The 20,096-nt window shown below is 49.9% G+C and overlaps 1 protein-coding gene across 2 annotated transcripts in view; it reads right to left on the bottom strand.

The window, feature by feature from the left end:
- Positions 1 to 398: 398 nt before the first annotated feature.
- KRAS (KRAS proto-oncogene, GTPase) overlaps positions 399 to 20,096 on the bottom strand; it is a 41,207-nt gene continuing 21,509 nt past the window's right edge. The window contains exons 4-6 of one of the 2 annotated variants that reach the window (XM_029054637.2): positions 19,244 to 19,403; positions 10,965 to 11,088; positions 3,574 to 3,661 (exon numbers count right to left, since the gene is read on the bottom strand). In XM_029054637.2, coding sequence (XP_028910470.1) covers positions 10,969 to 11,088; positions 19,244 to 19,403 — 280 coding nt within the window. In that variant the 3' untranslated portion in view covers positions 3,574 to 3,661; positions 10,965 to 10,968. Of the gene's footprint in view, positions 3,662 to 10,964; positions 11,089 to 19,243; positions 19,404 to 20,096 lie in introns of both variants that reach the window. The other variant, XM_029054640.2, reaches the window with a different exon arrangement.

Raw genomic sequence — 20,096 nt, 5'->3', positions numbered from 1 at the left:
AACGCACACGTTCACAGTCCCTGCCCGCAACGAGCACAGAGGGTGGGCAGACGGACATTAGTAGAAATCAACACGTGACAAATGTGGACGTAAGCGGTGCGGGCCTGGTGAAGAGAGGGAGCGAGTCGAGGCGCCGCAGAAGGGAGGGGGAGAAGAGGAAAGGGGGGGTGCAGTCAGGGAAGGCCTCTCGGAGGAGACGGGCCTTTAATCAGGAAGGAGGGGAGAGGAACTGTGTGTGGGATTTGAGGAGGGAGGGCGGTGCGGGCCAGAGGCGGGACGTGGGGTCGGTGGCCGGAGGGCGAGACGGAGGCCCGGTGAGGAGGTTGGCATTAGAGGAGCCAAGTGTGCGCGCCGCCGGGTGACCCCACATTCCTAGGAAGAGGAGAAGCAAATGGTGGTCAGATTCACAATAACTAATTTTATTACATTACGATAAGTAGGAGCAGTAGAGTTCATGACAAAAATAGGACAGATTTCAGATCACTTCACAGCACGTACTCCCAGTAACACATTTAAAAGTTAATTTTACTGAAAACGGCGGTCGCTGACGGCTGAAGATCCGGCGCGTGACCAACGTTCCCGAATCGGCACGACCGAATGGTGGAGTTGAACTGGATCACACTGCGTATGCCCCACGGACGACGAAACCAAAAGAGCACACAATGTACAAAATGTGCACGTTTCCGTTTACGCTATACAAAAATAGTTAAAATACATTCAGGTAAACAGGTTTCACTAAGAAATCGTTCTAGTAAGTAGTAAGAAGTTGGCACTCAAAAGTGGAAAGAAAAAGCAAGAAGTATTTTCAACATGAAAACGCAGGACAGTGGAATGAGGGCATTTCGGATCCGTCTTCAGAGGGGCCCCCCGCCTCCCGCCGTCGCTTCGGGGAGCCGCCTTGCCCGGAGTGGACGTCCCGTGAGCGTAATCGACACCCTCCGTTCCTCGAAACCATCGAAACTCCCCGTGGCCGGGCTGAGACTCACGGCGACCTCGCGGGTCGCCCACCGGCCCGGGCCGGTCGACAATTGCTCTACGCCTCGTCCGTGCCTGTGGATTTCTCCGGAGGGAAACCCCAGCGGCCGGCATTCGAACTCAGGGCGGTTAAACCCCGCCCCCCCCCCCCCCCAAACCGACAACTCGATTTCCGTCTGCTCTAAAGGTGACCGCCGGTTGTCGTTAAGCTGCCGCGGGGCGTCGTTCCTCCAACTGGGGGAATGAAATGGGGTGGTCCCGTGACTCGACCGCGTTGCCCGGAGAGAAAGGAGAGCCGTGAACGGGCTCGTCCTGAAGCTCGCCACGCGGCGAGACCGCCGCGGTCCGAGCCGTCTGCCGCTCGACCGCTACGACCATCGGACGACGCGGACGCGACTCCACCCCGGCGGCCGGGCTCCGGGTGTGCCTCGCTCAACCGAGATCTTTCGACATCGTTTTACTTGTTCCAATTCCAACTACCACCAGACGCGCGGCGGCCCCGGAGGCCGAGACCGTCTTGTTAATTCTCCCCTTAGGACGCTCCTTCTTCCTAGAACCCGGGGGGCGGCCGGCCCCCAGAAGCCCCGCTGACGGTGTTCTAGCCAGAACCGCGGTCCCCGGGAGGGTCCGACTGAAACTTTCAGGCTACCATTTCCTCTCTCGTCCTCCCTCCCTGCAGAACCACCGGTCTGGAGACCCCGCCGCTTTTCAAATTTAAAGAGAAACGACTCGGCTACCCACAGAAAGAAAAATTCAAGGGCCGACATCCATTCCTTTCTCTCTCCCTCCGCCACGCTCGAGTGCGGCCATCTCTTTCCGCCGTGTGGCGACGGGAGGAGCCGGCCCTCTACACGACGCTCCGCCAATTCCAAGTGTAGCGGGCGGCGTTTTGGAAACCTCCGCCGCTTTCTAGCAAGTAGCGGGTGGCTGCCTGGCCGCAACGCGGCCGAACCCGGATCGTTTTCTCGTTCCTCGCGTCTGAATCGGAAGAGTAAAGATTGACCGACGGACGCGGGGGGACTGCTCGGGGTCGGGGGGGGGCGCGGCTGTGTCGGTTAATTTTCACGTGGGTGAAACTCACTCATTATTACTGCCGACCCACGGTAACGCAAAACGTTAGCTTAAGACACGTTAGTATACGCAGGGGCTAAATTCGCCGTTTTTGAACCTCAGAGATGGACTGCAGAGCTAAAGGGCAAATTTGATTAAAAACAGGGTTGTGAACAAATAAATCCCTTTTGAGACACTACTGGTTTTTAGAGCAAATGATATCCTTCCAGTTTGCTGAAGGAAATAGACTATATCCTTGATACGAGGGGGTGAGGGGAGGAAGGAGGGAGAGAGATGGAGAAGGGAGAGAGAGGGAGGAGTTGAGACGATGTTTCTGGTGCTTTAACTCGGTGATGCGAGTGATTAGGGAGAAGTGAAAAAGGCTGAAGTTTTCCCCTAAAAGAGTGTTTAAAACGGTTAAAGATTAGTTCATTCAGCTCAAGACTCTGAGATCAACTACTTTGCTTTATCGTTAATATTTACCACACGCTAGAACCGAAACCCTTGACTGTGAGGTCTCTAGCGTCGGAAATGTTTCAGGCTCCTTTGAGCCACTCGAAGCACCCGAGGTTGTAACTCGATTCCGACGCACCCACGTGGCGTCGCTAAAAGGCTCGGCCGCCTCCGACCGGACCCTTGGCCGATCCGGTCCACAGTCCGCGAAGTGCGGCCCTCTAAAACCACACTGCCACACTGGATCTGCTTTTAAAGAGCTAAGCCTCCTGGGAGTCTTCAAAAGGTCTACACGCTATTCATCTCGGCCGTCATTCGTTTTCTTGGCTTCTTGTCCTTTTTTTTTTTAAAAAAAAAGGTTTCTCTTTTTATAGAAAAAATAGAGGGTTTTTTGGTTTTTCAAGGAAGGAGCATAACAAAATTGCGGTGGCGGGAGGGGAAGCCCTCTCGAAGAAATTATCATTTTACAGTCATTAAAAGTTGATCTGAACTCGACAGGACTAGGTATCTAGAGGCAAGTCTGTGGGAAGACAAGAGTTTCCGGTCGTCTCTCGATACTGCCGTCCGATCTCAAACGAACCCCAGAAAACAAACACGGAAGTCTCGACCGCACCATTTTTTTTTTTTCCGAACCAATCCATTTATCTGAACCGATGAAGTACAGCAAGAGGTCGATGGAGAATTCATAGGGGGCTAACTCCATCAGTTTATACACCCAACTTCACAACTGGTAAGAAAGATAGAGAATCAGCAACGGGGCATGCACCACGAAAAAAAAAAGGGAAAGGGAAAAAAAAAAATTCCCAAGAGAAAGTCTCAGGTATTCCATTTCGTTTTCACAGGCATTGCTAGTTCAAGAACCGACACTCAGAAAATACTGGCACTTGAAAGGAATAGATTTTCCACTGTCATTTTCAAATAAGCATTCAGAAAAAGCTAAACAGGTTCCATGAAGCAGAAAGGAAATTAAGTAATGCTAAAAACGAATGCTAATAATTTAGTGTAATGTACAAAAAGGGATCATTTTTACTTAAGGAGACCTGAAGAAAAAAAGTACAAATTGTATTTACATAATTATACACTTTGTCTTGGACTTCTTTTTCTTCTTTTTGCCATCTTTGCTCATCTTCTCTTTATGTTTCCGGATTTCTCGAACTAATGTGTAGAAAGCGTCGTCCACACCCTAAAAGGCAGAAAAGAGTTGATTAGAGCCAATAAAAACCAACCTAGAGGCTTATTTCCACGCGTTAACATCTCACTCTGCACTCGGTATTCGCTCCGTGAATACCGTCGATTCATTAGTCGATCTTAGAGCCGCAGATCAATTTGCCAAGCCCCTATCCCAGAAACAAATCTACACACACTCCTATATATCCATCAATCAAACGTATTTAAGGAGCACCTACTGTGTGCAGAGCACCGTACTAAGCGCTTGGTAGAGTACAGGAGAACAATATAACAGACCATTCTCCAAAGAGATACTTCTGTTGGGTTAACTTTCGGCCCAAATTTAAGAATGTGGTTTTTCTCGGTCTTCTGGTCAGACCTCATTAATCTGCAGAATTTGTATTGAGATTATCAGTGGTTATTATTATCGTTATAATAATGTTGGTATTTGCTAAGCGCTTACTATGTGCAGAGCACTGTGCTAAGCGCTGAGGTAGACACGGGAATCAGGTTGTCCCACGTGGGGCTCACAGTCTTAATCCCCATTTTACAGATGAGGTAACTGAGGCACAGAGAAGTTAAGTGACTTGCCCACAGTCACACAGCTGACAAGTGGCATTTACTGTCCCTATTAATAAGAATGATGATGATAATAATGGGTATGGTATTTGTTAAGCCCTTACTATGTGCCAGGCACTGTACTAAAGTGCTGGGAAAGTCACTAGATAATTGGGTTGGACACAGTCCCTGTCCCACGTGGGGCTCACAGTCTTAATCCCATTTTTCAGATGAGGTAACTGAGGCCCACAGAAATGAAGCGACTTGCCTGAGGCCACACAGCAGACGAACGGCAGAGCCGGAATTAGAACCCAGGGACTTCCGCTTTTTATCGTGTGCTTATTAAGTGCAGGATACTGTCCGACTCCGCGGCCGGGAGAGGACAGTTCAGAGTGGGCGGACAAAACACGGCCCCTGGGAATTTTCAGTCACACACCCACCGACTGGTGAATTTTGGGCACGCCGATGCGTCAGATTAGCGCACTACTTATTTTCTTGTGCTCCCTTCCATTCAACACTCTGGTGATAACTGTGGAAGCAATGATACTCTGATTTTTTTTTTTTCTTCTTCTACAAAAAAGGTTGTTTTCCACGAAGGGAACTCGATGTCTTTGTGTTTTTCAAACTTCCTAACCCAATTCCTACTCTGCAGTTCAAGGATTTTTCTCTTACGCCGAAGGGCATTCGGGTATTACATTTTCCCACTTCCAAAACCTTGTTAGGGTCACATCTCCCCCAAGGAACTTTTCGCGGCAAAGCCCTCTTTTCCAACACCCTCTCCCTTCGACGTCGCCTCTGCATCTGGACCCGACCCCTCCGGGCACTCGGTATCGACCCCGCCCTGAGCCCCACGGCGTTTATGTCCACATCCGTACTTCTATATTATCGTCTCTCCCGCCCTCGAGACGGTCAGCTCGCTGGGGGCAGAGAACCCGTCTGCCCGCTCTGCTGAACTGTACTCTCCCAAGGGCTCAGTACGGTGCTCTGCACACAGTAAGCGCTCAGTATAGACTATTGATATATAGAGGCCTATTTGCACATATCTCTATCTTTCTCTCTCTCACACACACATGCTCATCTAACTTCACAAGAGCAGCACTTTTCGATCTGGGGGCAAAATAAGTGCGAGACCAGTGACAGCACAGATTGTCATGGAAATACGCTTCAGTTTAATCAGTGATCAGAAGGTCCAAACCCATTACCCTCAATTACACTACATCTACTGATTTCTGTAAGACCAAAAAAACATGCGTAATAGTCGTTGTCTGTTTTTAATGTCCGTCTCCCCCAGTAGACTGTAAGGTCCTTAGGGGCGGGAACCATGGTGACCAAAATCCACTGGATTCTTCCAAGTGTTCAGTTCAGTGCCCTGCACAGAGTGAGCGCTCCATAAATTCCCGATTGATGTTCAAGCTCCTGGATATTTAAGGGTCCGGATATGATCTGAAGTGCCCCTTCCAACTGGCATCCTCGACTGAAACTTTCTAGGCTGAATCTTAAAATTCTCCCCAAACTCAGCAGATGCTACGCAGCCTGAACACTAGAGAGGTGCCTTCGGATTCGAAATTCAGCGGGTCCATAGACCGGAGAATGAAATGATGTGCGCTGAAAGGGTGAGTGCTGGCCCTCAGACCCATCTAGGATGGAGGAAGCCGCCATCACGGAATCATCACCAAGGGTCCCTCCCTCCAGTTTCCGAATTAACACCGCTCCGATTTTCATTTCTTTCTCATTCCACGTCCTCCGCCGACGTTACTTTTGGGGGAGAGGTCACGGTGACGTTTTTCGCGCAACTACTGGCTCGACACCACGCGTCCTGCCTACTTTGGGGCCCGTAACCGTGGAAATGATCGAGATCCAGATGGTTCCGCAGTGCCCACCGGCCAACGGGGCCCCACTCCCGGCCTGCCGATGGGTCCACGGAAAAGAACCCGGCTCTGGGGCTGCGGAGACTGGCTTCTGTCTGCTGGGGCTAGCTTGTAACAATAATAATAATATAAAAAATACTACTTATGAAAATGGCATTTGTTAAGCACTTACTGCGTGCCGGGCGCTGTACTAAACGCTGGGGTGGATACAAGCAAATTGGGTTGGATACAACCCCTGTCCCGCACGGGACTCACAATTTTAATCCCCATTTTACAAGGGAGGTAAATGAGGCCCAGAGAACTGACTCGCCCAAGGTCACCCAGCAGACAAGTGGTGGAGCTGGGATGAGAACCCCTGACCTTCTGACTCCCAGGCCCACGCCCTATCCACTACGCCACGCTGCTTCCCCTCGGCGCTTTATCTACCCCAACGCTTAGAACGGTGCCAGGCACATAGTAAGCGCTTAACTAATACTGTAATAATGATAGTTATTATTATCATTATTAGGCGGAGGGCATGGCAAGAAAACAAAGAGAGAAGCTAACATGGGTGGTAGAGACAGCAGTGGCTATCGAGGCCCCCTCCTGCCGGGTCAGGGAGGCAGGGCCCGAACCATCGGTTCTCTGGCCCTCGGTCGGGCGGTTCGGCAGGCGGTGGCGCGCGGGCCGCCGTGTACCGCGCTCGTCGTGCCCCGTATCCCGGCGGGGACACGCCCGGCAGGGGCAGGAGGCCGCAAGAGGAGCTGGCGCTGGAATCGCCACGGAGGCAGGACGGCCCGGGGGATAGAGCTTGGGCCTGGGGGGTCAGAAAGACCTGGGTTCCGACCTCGGCTCCGCCGCTCGTCCGCGGGGTGCCCTCGGGCGAGTCGCTTCGCTTCTCTGGGCCTCGGTTTCCTCATCTGGAAAATGGGGACTGTGAAAAGACTGTGAGACATGGAGCGTGTCCCACCTGAATAACCCGTATCTACCCCGGCACTTAGCATAGTGCCTGGAACAAAGGAAATGCTTAACAGATACCAAAAAAAAACCCAAACAAAAAATACCATTAAAAATAATAATGATAACTTTTCGGGTAGGTTCTCGTCCTCCCGCTGAGTGCCTCCCTTAGTGCTGTGCCACATTATTACTCCTCTTGCAGACTAAGCTCTCGGCGGGCAGGGATCGTCCTCTATCGGCTCTATTACAGTGTACTTTCCCCAGGTACTTCGTTATTATTACAGCGAGCGCTCGAATCCCAAACGAGCGCTCTCTTCTCTAAACTCCGCTGCTTCTGAGAAAACGGGGGGGACCGGAAACACAGTCGAGGGCCTTCCCCGGGGCCTCTAGAATCAGACGTTTCTTTTCTTTCCAACTTTGGCCGCTTTCAAGTTCCATCGGGGCTATCTTCAAAGAGCACAACGTTTCCAAGGACGGGACTCCGTAGTCAAAGCCTCCGCGGGAATCTACCGCGTGACTGTCGACGAGGCCATCCTCCTCCGGGGCTCCCAGACCCAGGGTGACCTCGGCGTCCCCCTCGACTCATCTCTCGTTCGACCCGCGGGGTCAGTCTGTCACCGAACCCCGTCGGTTGGGCCTTGGGGGAACGCCGCGGGACTCCACCCCTCTCCTCTCCATCCAAACGGTCACCACGCTGCTCCGAGCGCTTCGCCTATCCCGCCTTAAATCCCGCAATAGCTTCCTCTCTGTCCTCCCTACTTCTTCCCACTCCAGTCCACACTTCGCTCTGCTGCCCGGATCATTAGAAACAAACAAAAAAAGTCACCCATCTTCTCCCTCTCGTGGCTCAGTGGCAAGAGCCCCGGGCTTGGGAGTCAGGGGTTGTGGGTTCTAATCCCGGCTCCGCCCCGATCAGCTGGGTGACTTTGGACAAGTCACTTCACTTCTCTATGTCTCAGTGACCTCATCTGGAAAAGGGGGGTGAAGACTGTGAGCCCCAAGTAGGACAACCTGATGTCCTTGCATTTTCCCCAGGGCTTAGAACAATGCTTGGCACACAGTAAGCGCTTAAAATACACCATCATTATTATTAAATCTCCAGTGGTTGCCCTCCCATCTCCCTATCAAACAGAAACCCTTCACTGCCGGCTTTAAGGCATGCCATTCGTTCCCCACTTCCCTCTCCCTACTCCAACCCAGCCCGCACGCTTTGCTCTTCTAATAATTATTAATTATGGTATTTGTTAAGGGCTTACTAAGTGCCAAGCACTTTTCTAACAAGCTGATCAGGTGGGATACGGTCCCTGGCTCACGCTCTTAATCTCCATTTTCCAGGTGAGGGAACTGAGATCCGGAGAAGTCGAGTGATTTGTCCAAGGTCACCCGGCAGACGAGGGGAGGATCCGGGATCAGAACCCAGGTCTCTTTCTCTCAAGATGTTCGAGAAAGCCTCCGAGTGGGGCGGGAGGAAGGAGGACACCAAGTGGAGTCTGAAGCTGGGGGATGACATTTGAACCAGACTTGCGCTGATGATTTTTCCACAGATACGGTCTAGACCCCCGCTCCGATGAATTTCCTTAAAAACCACACGCTTCGGGGTGGTCCGAGGCCCCGGTAAAAAGGGCTCCGGAACGACTCTGTCGGAGAGCTCCTCGAATTCCAAGTTCTGCCGGCAGAAAGCCGGAACGGGTTTGGCGGTTGGTTCGAAATCAAAGCTACGGCCGAGCGTGCTCTCTCAGGAAACTGAGGTCACGGACGACGGGGTTTCAGTTTGCCGGTTTGGCATCTGAACCTCTGGTTTACTTTCCTTACCGTAAGACTTTAAAGCTGGAAAGACAACCCCCATCCTACAATTCTAGTTTCCTTCCATTTTTACTCCAAGTATAAAGCAGCAAAAGATAGCCTTTTGCACTTATTCATCTACATTTTTTTTTAATGGTATTTGTTATGCGCTTCCTATTTTCCAGACACCGTACTAAGATCTGGGATGGATAGGAGCTACTCAGGTTGGACACGGTCCGTGTCCCACATAGGGCTCACAGGTTTTCATCCCCATTTTATAGGTGAGGTGCCAGGCACAGAGAAGAGAAGTTTCTTGCCCAAGGTCACACGAGCAGACAAGTGGGAGAGCTGGGGTTAATATCACTAATAATAACTGTGGTATTTATTAAGCGCGTACTATGCGTCAAGCATCATATTAAGCGCTGGGGTAGATACAAGATAATTGGGTCAGACACAGACCCTGAGCCACGTAGGGCTCATTTAAATCCCCATTTTACAGATGAGGCCCAAAGAAGTGAAGTGACTCGCCCAAGGTCATAAAGCAGGCAAGTGGCTTAGAACCCAGGTCCTCTGACTCCTAGCCTGTGAATTTTATATTAGGATTGAAATGAGGGTGGGGGTGGATGTGTGCGCTTAACAAATGCTAACAAATACTAACATCATCATATGTGTATTTGTGTGTGAGAGAGAGAAAACCTCAAAGGAATTTCTCCTGTTAATAATAATGATGGTATTTGTTAAGCGCTTACAAATAATAACAATAATAGTATTTGTTAAGCGTTTACTACCGTGCCAAGCACTGTTCTAAGCGCTGGGGGGGATACAAGGTAATCAGGTTGTCCCACCTGGGGCTCCCAGTCTCAATCTCTTAGAGAAGCAGCGTGGCTCAGTGGCAAGAGCCCGGGCTTGGGAGTCGGAGGTCACGGGTTCGAATCCCAGCTTTGCCACCTGTCAGCTGTGGGCCCGTGGGCAAGTCACTTCACTTCTCTGGGCCTCCGTTCCCTCATCTGCAAAATGGGGATGAAGACTGTGAGTCTCACGTGGGACAATCTGATGACCCTGTATCTACCCCAGCGCTCAGAACAGTGCTCTGCACATAGTAAGCGCTTAACAAATACCAACATTATTATTATTATTATTATTAATCCCCATTTTACAGATGAGGTCACTGAGGCCCAGAGAAGTGACTTGCCCAAGGTCACCCAGCTGACAAGTGGTGGAGCCAGGATTAGAACCCATGACCTCTGACTCCGAAGCCCAGGCTCTTTCCACTGAGCCATGCTGCTTCTCATGCTTTAGCCCCGACGGGCGCGAGCCCTGGGATGGGCACGGCCGGGGGCTGGCCAGGGGGCCTGGGCCGGCAGCCCCACGCGAACCCCAGGCCGTCGCCACAAGAGGCTGCCTCAGTGGGCCTCCATCCGGACGCTCCTCCACCCCAGCTGGGAGCTCCGGCCCCGGCGGGAGGCTCTCGTCATCAACGGTACTTACCGACCGCTTCCTGCGGGCAGAGCACCGTGCTAAAGACTTGGGAGAGGGCGTGATGACAAAGTGCCAGAGGGCAGAAAGACCGCCCACGGCCCAGTGGCTGGAGCCCGCACCTGGGAGTCAGAAGGACCTGGGTTCCAATCCCGGCTCCGCCACACGTCTGCTGTGTGATCCTGGGCAAGTCTCTGGGCCTCCGTTCCCTCATCTGGGGATTAAGACTGTGAATCTCACGTGGGACTGTGTGTCCAACCCGATTAGCTTGTACCTACCCCAGCGTTTCAAATAGCTTCGCCCAGAAAGCGCTTAACAGATCCCATTATTATTATATTACTATTAGTTGGCAGACAAGTTCCCTGCCCTCAGCGAGCTTCCAGCCTAGGGGCTCTCCCAGCCTGGCTCCAAGAGTCCCGTTTATCTCCAGAAACGCCGGGGGTTTCGGCGGCCCTGAGCCCCCGACCCATCCGGCCTCGAACAACTAGCCAAGCTGCCCCTCGCGCCGTGCGCTTGACGAAAGCAAAAACGAAAGACGCGAGGCCGTCTACGATTTCAGGAATCACGACAGAAGAAACCAGCGTCCCTCCCTCTCCCGTAGTCTAACACCTGACAGATTGCGAAGGAGCATTAGAAACGGAATTTTTACCTTCCAAGGGATTGTCACCTTTCTGCCACATGTTAACGGCGCCAACTTACCGGGTTACATTACAAGGCATTTTTTAATTGTCACACAGCCAGGTGTCTTTTCTTCTTTGCTGATTTTTTTCAATCTGTACTGTCGAATCTCTCTCACCAATGTATAAAAAGCATCCTCCACTCTCTGCATTGTAAAACACAACTCCTTTAAGGTTCGGTTCATCGGCAAAGGCGATCCCCTGGGGCGGCCGTGTGGCGGACGCTGAAACCGTGAGCTTCGCTTGGACAAAAAGTCAATCCCGTCGTCACGGGCGGGAGCCTACGGGAAAGCCCCGGGCCCCGGAGTCGGAGGGCCCGGGTTCTGATCCCAGCTCTGCCGCTTGTCTGTCGGGTGACCTCGGGTGAGTCATTTCATTTCTCTGGGCCTCGGCTTTCCTCATCTGGAAAATGGGGATTAATACCCCACCTCTCTCCTCGACTGGAAACCCCAGGTGGGACAGGGATTGTGTTCAATCTGACTTTTATCTTTTGCCTATCCCAGGGTTTAGAACAGTACCCGGCATATGGTATGTGCTTACGACTATCATTATTATTATTAATATTAACAACCATAACAAGGGCCACCACTCTCAGCTATGGAAAAGCCCCAGAGGGTGTAATTGGTCTTCAGAGAACAAGAGATGTTTGTGAAAAGGTCAGGCTCTGAAAACACGCCTGTGGACTTTTAAGTGGTTAGCGTCTCTCTCTCTCTCTCCCCGCCCCCCCGATTAATTTATTCATTTACTACTAAAATGACTAAAACGGGCAATCTCCAGCAAAAGGGTCTTCCAAGGAGGTAAATGCTTCAGTATCTATATTAATGCCTTCTGCCTTCCTGAAATGGCTAAATGTTCTTCTTCGACATGCGGGAAGGACCCCAGACTGCACGTTCTACTGATGCCCGGGAGTTTGGTCAGTCAAGTCGTGAATTTAACGGTCCATTTCCGGTCAGCCTCGTGGCAGGAGATGTTCTCCGTACACGATCTGTTTGGTTATTGCTCTCCTCGCAGTATAAAAATAAATAAAATAAATGTGGTACTTGTGGCACGCTTACTACATGCCAAGCACTGGGAGAGATACAAGGTTACCGGGTTGTCCCAGGTGGGGCTCACAGTCTTAACCTCCATTTTCCAGATGAGGTGACTGAGGCCCAGAGAAGTGAAGCGACTTGCCCACAGTCACACAGCCGACACGTGGCGGAGCCGGGCCCAGAACCCACAACCTCTGACTCCCAGGCCCGGGCTCTTTCCACTAAGCCACGCTGCTTCTTCAAACCTGCTCCAATGACAACCTGGCCAATGGCAGCGTAGCATAATGGCTAGAGCCCGGGCCCGGGGGTGAGAAGGACCTGGGTTCTAATCCCGGCTCTGCCATTTATCTGCTGTGTGACCTTGAGCAAGTCACTTCACTTCTCTGGGCCTACGTTCCCTCATCCGGAAAAAGGGGAAGAAGATTGTAAAAACCTACGTGGGACAGGGACTGTGTCCAACCTGATTATCTTGTACCTAGCCCAGCACACAGACTAGTGCCTGGCACACAGTAAGTGCCTAGCAAATACCACAATTATTATTAGTATTATTATTATCTCCAGTAATAATAACCTTTCGCCACATTGTAAAGACTGTGGAAATCCACACCCAAGCAAAAATCTGATCGAGATGTGTGGGTTGAAGGTGGGACAGCGACTCGGGTCTTCGGGCTAGAGGGTGTCCGGGGGTCATCTAGTCTATCCCCCTGCCTCCGGGTAAGGGTACGTTTAAAATGACCCAATCTGGACAATCTGCCTTTTAAAAGGAAACTGGCAACGCCGAGAAGGCAGGTTTTATTTTTGCAGATTCGCTTTTTAGGTTATGCAAGATCTCTTTCTCTCCCCTTCCCTCCCACCCACCTCCCCTCCAAAAAATTCTCTCTCAACTTATTCCTCACTTTCACTTACATTGGCTAAGCTCCCTACAAACATTTTAACCGAAAGAAAAGTCATCTGAGCCTGAATTTCCATCTGGAGAATGAAGGGACGGGGTGATATTTTTAGTCAGTTGATCCCCAAAGAAAATGTATTAAGGATTGTCTTTAGATAGAAAAGTCCCTTTTATTGGAGGTTCTAAGGCAACCCTATTTTTAACAACAGCTAGGGATAATCACACCATGTTATATCTCTTCATAAATAGAATCCCCTTCGCTTGAGAAATAAAAAACAAAAAGCTAAAAATAAAAACGCTCATATTTTCTCGATGTTCTTTACATCATCCTTATGTAAGAGAAAATAAATAGCATCATCTGCAAACGCTCAAATGCCAAAACACACGCTGGGCAAGAGTCGGACCACGCTGTGCCCCGTTCCACAGACTATCTGAATGCGGCTTGATTTCAAAAATCCGATTGGATGCTTCGACGCAAACTTCTCCATCACCACAAACTGCGAATGTGATTTTCCTTTCAGCGATGCAGAGAGAAGAGGAAGGGAAATTTGGAAAGAAACAATGCCCACCACCAAGACGTCAGGGTCAGGTCTCTGCCTCCTGAGAGAGCGTTATCGCGGATCGGTCGTTATTCCAGAACGGAGAACTTGCCCACCAAGCGCTGGGACTCCGTACCACGATGAAAATACGGTTCGACTGGAAAGAGCCGATCACCCGCCCTGATCCCTTTCTTCAAAACTTTCTGACTGTGCTAAATGTCCTTTCGAGGATTTATACGGAGTGCCTCCTACCTATTATAAGATTCAAAATAAACAGCCAGGACCTCGAAGTGTACAGACAGTGAGAACCTTCAACGCAAAAGACTTTTGATTCATATTTTAAGAACTCCTCCAGACCGTAAGAGAATTGCCTAAGAACTGCCGAGTGTTTATCGGGAAAGACCTCCCTCCTTTGAGACGATGAGGCTGCGAGATTCCCGAAACACTCGGTTGACCAAAATAAGCTAAAATTGACAAAAAAAAAAAAGTTCCGCCGTCCCCCAATCTTTCGTCAATAGTCCCCTGACGGTGTCATCTAAGGAGAGACCTGGTTGCCACCTGATGCTTTTTGTTAGTCACCTAGCACTGCAGGAACAAAACAACTGTACATGGAAAAAAGTTCTCTACCTGGAGAACGGGTAAGAGTTTCCATTCCTTGTGGGTCAATTAAAAGTTTAAATGGGGTGTTCTCCCTGGTGGAGGGCGGGTCCTCAAAGTCCAGCAGGCCAATTGATCCGTCGACGCCCCGGCTCCCTTCAGTTTTCTAGAAATGACGCCTTGTAGGCGGCCTGTGTGTGAGAGAGGGGCTTCTAGAAATAACCACACTGCTAAGTAGTCGTAGTTGCTTTTTTAACCTATGGACCCCAATTCGCGATCCCATTTTCAAGGGTGAAATAGCTAGATTGCTTAGTAATCTTTTTTTTTTTTTTTTTAAATCAATGGCTCTCAATGCCCAATCCCTTTGACAAGGATGAGTCGACTTTATGGGAGCGGAAGAAGGGAGGACTGACAAAAAAAGAGCCCTGGCCCAGTAGCAAATCGAATCCTCTGTCCACGCTAGTTAGCCGGTTGGACTTGAAAATGTCACACTAATTTACAGAAACGATCCCGCCCCGTAGGAAGCCCGGTCAGGCTTCACGGGGAATGGAAGTCAACTCATGTCCCGAGCGAGCCCCAGAAAAAGGCAAGACGTTCGAGTGGATCTCGTAGAACTGCAGAAGTGCAGAAGGGAGATTCGCCCGTTCTCATGGGCCTTCCTTCCCCCAAGGCCCCGGCTGCGCTGGACGCGACGAGCTCGTTATGGGCTGGAAATGGGTCCGTTATATTGTGTTGGACTCTCCACGGCGCTTAGTACGCTGTTCGGCATCACAGTGAGCGCTCGATAAATACAACTGATCGATCGATGAGCTTGAGAGACTGAGGGATCGGGTCCGAGTCTCTCCAGGGAGCACGGCCAAATGGAAAGAGACCGCGCCGGGGAGTCAGAGGACCTGGGTTCTAATCCCAGTTCCACCGCCCGTGTGACCTTGGACAAGTCGCTTCACTACCCTGGGCCTCGGTTCCACCATGTGCTAAATGGGGATTCAGTGCCCGTGCTCCCTCCTACTCAGACTGTGAGCCCCCCGTGGGACCTGCTGATCTTGTATCTACCCCAGAGCTTAGTACACTGCTTGGCACATAGTAAGTGCCTAACACAACCGCAATCATTAAAGAAAAAAAGAGAGAGAGCCATTTGAGGAAATTCAACGTGGAAGCTGGGTTTTATATCCTCAGTTAAAACACGTACAATGAGCGACATTCACCTGTAGACTGAAAGCTCCTTATGGGCACGGTGTGTGTCAGTCAGTCACTCAATCGTATTTACTGAGCGCTTACTGAGTGCGGAGCCCTGGATTAAGCCCTTGGGAGAGTACAGCTAACAGGCACATTCCCTGCCCACAACGAGCTTACACTCGAGAGGACCAGTGTGTTGACCAACTCGATTAGATCCCACTGTCCCAAGCCCTCAGCCCAGTGCTCTGAACAGAGGACGCGCTCAAATGCCCCCTCAAACACCGATGACCCTTTCTCCGACACGACTGACCACGTCGACCGATCGCCCCTGGAGCCCCATCGGAGTGGTAATCGTTTCATCAGGTCAGGGTTTAGCAACCCACATCTGCGTAAAAGAATCTAAAAGCAGCGATTCGGAAGTGCTCCGACAGCGGATCGAGGTATCAGGGGCTCGAATACTGAGAGCCAAAGTAACAGATTGAAGTCAGGGCTAGACGCATTCGAAACCATCCAAACCATAATAATAATAATAATAATGTTGGTATTTGTTAAGCGCTTACTATGTGCAGAGCACTGTTCTAAGCGCTGGGGTAAACACAGGGGAATCAGGTTGTCCCACGTGGGGCTCACAGTCTTAATCCCCATTTTACAGATGAGGGAACTGAGGCCCAGAGAAGTGAAGTGACTTGCCCACAGTCACACAGCCGACAAGTGGCAGAGCTGGGATTCGAACTCATGAGCCCTGACTCCAAAGCCCGTGCTCTTTCCACTGCGCCACGCTGCTTCTCCATCATTCTACATACAAAGCGAGTCGACATGGGTCCGTCCAAGTGCGGGTAGAAAAACTCCCCCGAAACCGTGAGGTCCTTGTCGGGGGGGGGGGAGCGTGTCTGTTCATTCTGGTGTACTGGGACTCTCCCAAGCGCTCAGCACAGTGCTCTGCACATAGCACGCAATAAGTACCACTGATCGATTGGTACAGGTTTCCCTAATGGCCGCCGGCATGCCGGAGGGTCCTCTCTTGCGCCAACTTGGTTTTCAGGTGAGAGGTTTTCCAGAGAGAGGTGGCCACTCGGCTTCAAATAACTTACCTTTAGAAGTGTTTTATTGCAGTGCCGCACTCAACGCAATAAAGCTTAAAAATGTTTTGCTGTTTTTGTTGGGGGTTTTTTTGCGGGGGGAGGGATGGAGATCTGTACCGAGTAACCACTACAGAATCCCGCAGAGCCTGCGCTTTTGCATAGCGTGACCTAAACCATCTAAATCAGAAATGAAACTGAAACAATCTCTCTACCCGCATGCAGTCATCGGTGGATGTGTGTCCTGAATTCTCCTCATACAGAATTACGGCATTCGACCTCTTTCGTAGTTAACAGAGCGGCTCGTGTTGTCGGACTGATCGATTTCTACAATACCCACGCTATGAAATATCAAATCTGATCTAGGAAGTAAAAAAAACTTATAATCAAGTTTTACAATCCAGCTGAAATTCAACTCTAAGACTAGCTCTTTAAAGCCTCTCCAATAAAACGCATTACAAATGAACACTGAACAACTATGCCCATAGTTTTAAGGAAGGTGCAGGTAAGCAGACTTTCGAGTCTCAATTTCTGAGCAAACGATCGGAATCAAATCATCGCAGCGATAGAAATCACAGAGAATTTGCAGATGCTTCATCAGGTCAGAGTTTGGCAAATCTACGTAAAAGAATCTAAAAGCAGCGATTTGGAAGTGCTCCGAAAGCAGATCGAGATATCACGTGCTCGAATATTAAGAGCCAAACTAAAAGACTGAAGTCATAGCTAGACACATTCGAGAAAAAAAAAGATTCAGTGGTCGACTTCTTTCTTCTCCCATTTTTCATATTTAATTTCATCTGAGCCATCAAGGGCGGGACTATTTATATAGAATTTACCCCCAAGAGACATGCATCATTCCATTTACATTCCATTTGAACTACATCTCTCCTGGTTTGGGAATGATTTCCACGGCAGGCAGAGTCTTTCATCATTCTACAATTCCTATAAAGACCAGGAATGTGTCACTCCATGACATGGATATTTTAGGTGCAGATCTGGAAGATCTGTTGCTGGGTAAAAATAATTTACATTGTGGGGAGTGGTTGGGGGCGAGGGGGGAGGAGAGAGAAGAAGAAAGACTTTATCATTTTTAAACTATCGCTCAAATATTCTTGAAGTAGTAAATGCTTCAACTAATTCTACGGTTTTCAAAAGCCTACCCAGATAAAAATTGACAAAAAGTGACCAGATAGCTAAAAAAAAAGAAAAAGAAAAGTCGGAAACAACCGTCGCATCAACCTATTGAGACGGATGTAGATCTGTAAAGTTACAGACAGGTCTTAAAATATTTCTTCGATGGTAATCCTACACTCTTATGGGGCTGTTTCAATCCCCCTACATATAAAAGACACAGATTAGGTGTTCTAGTTTTATAGAATTTTCAATTCAAACATATTTGTCAACATTTTTGAACCTTTAAATGTTCAAGGTAATAGAAAATGAAGGACTCGTTGCATTGCCTTTTAAATTCTTCTATCGATTAAGGGCTTACTGCGTGCGCACTATCCTGAGCACTTGGGAGAATACAATACGACAGCGTCGGTAGACACGTTCTCCGCCCACAGTGAGTTCGCAGTCTAGAGGACTGTATTACCTGCATCTCTATTATTGTTCCTACGTAAATAATGTTTTGGCAATTGAAGACTACAATAAAATCTAAGGCTACAAGACTGGTTCTGTCAGCGAGCAAAGTCCCTGTCCACAAGTCCCTGCATAGAAACAAGGAATCTGGATTGCTTACATTTCTAAGCCTGTGCTGGATTTAAAGGCCTCTCATAAAGGACCGCTTGGCAGAGGACACCTCTTTGAAAATGAAAGCCCCTTTTGGAAATAGACAAAATCATGTTCCCGGAGGTAAAAACAAGGGGAACAAGAGGCCTTAAAGAGGAGCAGTATGGTGTAGTGAAGAGAGCCCGGGCCTGAGAGGCAGAAGGTCACAGGTTCTAATTCCGGCTCCGCCACTTGTCTCCTGTGTGGCCTCGGTGAAGCCATTGCACTTCTCTGTGCCTCAGTGACCTCATCTATTAAAATGGGGGTGAACATTCTGAGCCCTGTGCGGGACAGGAACTGTATCCAACCCGATTTGCTTGTGTCCACCCCAGCGTTTAGTTCAGTAGCTGGCGCACAGTAAGCGCTTTACAAATTCCTTAATGATTATTATTATTATGTGCTTCCAGAACTTTTAAGGGTGGGTCTTCATAGGTTGAGAGGATTTTTTTCCAAAACGCCATGCATTTGTTGCATTTCTGAAGCCACTTATGGGCAGGGACTTTGTTATACTGTTGTACTGTCCTCCCTCAGGCACTTGGTACAGTGCTCGGCAGACGGTGAGCGCTCAATAAATACCATTCCTCCATTCATTCGATAGTATTTTTTGAGCACTCACTGCGTGCAGAGCACTGTACTAAAACACCACCGACTGACTGGCGAGTCGGGACCGCAGACGTCGCCGGAGCTCAAAGCGGGACGAGGCGGCTTTCGAAGGCAAGAAAGGGCAGTCTGCCAACCGAGTCACGACGGCCAATGTGAGGAGGGGCCTTGGTGGGGGGAGGACTAATAATAGCCTCTTGTGACATTCCATCTTTTCCTTTTACCGGTTTCTCGCTCTGTCCTTAGTGGGAGTGGGGGACGCGTGGCAGGAGAGGGGCGTTAGAGGGGGATCCTTCGTCCTTTCCCTCAGATAACTTCCATATGAATGCACTCCTCTAGATTGTAAGCTCCTTACGGGCAGGGTACGTGTCTGCCGGTTCTATTCCAGTGTACTCTCCCGAGCGCTTAGTACGGTGCTCGGCACACGGGAAGCGCTCAATAAATACCATGGGTTCACCTCACCACAGGGTAAGATCAAGAGATGTCCTACAGCTATCGGTCACTGCCCCAAACTGAAACGGACTGCACGGTGGGCCCGAGTCAAAAAAAAAAAAAGTGGTTGGGGGAGAGGCGATGGGGGGAAAGGTAGGAGGGGGTTTGTTTCCCGTTTTTTTCCTTACCTGTCTCGTCTTTGCTGAGGTTTCGATGAAAGGGATGCCATAACTTCTAGCTAAATCCTGAGCTTGTTTTGTATCTACCGTTCTGGAAGGCAAATCGCACTTGTTTCCTACTAAGACCATGGGGACATCTTCGGAATCTTTAACTCTTTTTATCTGTTCTCTGGAAAACAAAAGGAGAAGCATTAGCACAGCCAAAGGGAGGGACACAGAACATCCGGCACGCGCATTTCAGGACGGCACAAGGACGCCCCAGCCACCCCGAACCCCATTCCCTCGCAACCCCTCGGCTTGCCGGAGGCCCACATTCAAAATCAGATTGGCGAGCTCTCGAAAAATATTTCCGGAATGGAAGATGGCCAGATGGGGCCATTTTTCTAGACTCTAAACTCGTTGTGAGCAGGGAACGTTGTCTGTTCTACTGTCCTCTCCCCAGCGTTGAGTACTGTGCTCTGCCCACAGTACGCGCTCAATAAATACGACTGGCTGAGGCCGTTCGTACAAAAGGACATTTCCGTGTCGGACGTCTGGATGCCGGCAGGCACGGAGGACGCCCTTCCTCGGCAGAAGCCTCTCAGACGACCGGGCGATATTGAAACCACGTGAAAAGCTCCCAGAGGATTGGAGGCGTGCTGCAGGAACTGAACTTGCAAACGCCTTTACAACTGATAAAAAATCTGGTCTTTTTTAAAAAAACAATCATCATCACTGTGGTATTTGCTGAGCACTCACTAGGTGCCAGACACCGTACTAAGCGCTGGGGAAGACGCACGATAATCAGGTTAAACACGGTCCACGCCCCACATGGAGCTCACGGTCTTAATTCCCATTTTACAGGGGAGGAAACAGATCTTAT

This window comes from Ornithorhynchus anatinus, chromosome 2, assembly GCF_004115215.2.
Source record: "Ornithorhynchus anatinus isolate Pmale09 chromosome 2, mOrnAna1.pri.v4, whole genome shotgun sequence".
Classification (NCBI taxonomy): Eukaryota; Metazoa; Chordata; class Mammalia; order Monotremata; family Ornithorhynchidae; genus Ornithorhynchus; species Ornithorhynchus anatinus.
Note: the sequence above shows the minus strand (reverse complement) of the source record. Positions and strands in the feature narration are given on the sequence as shown.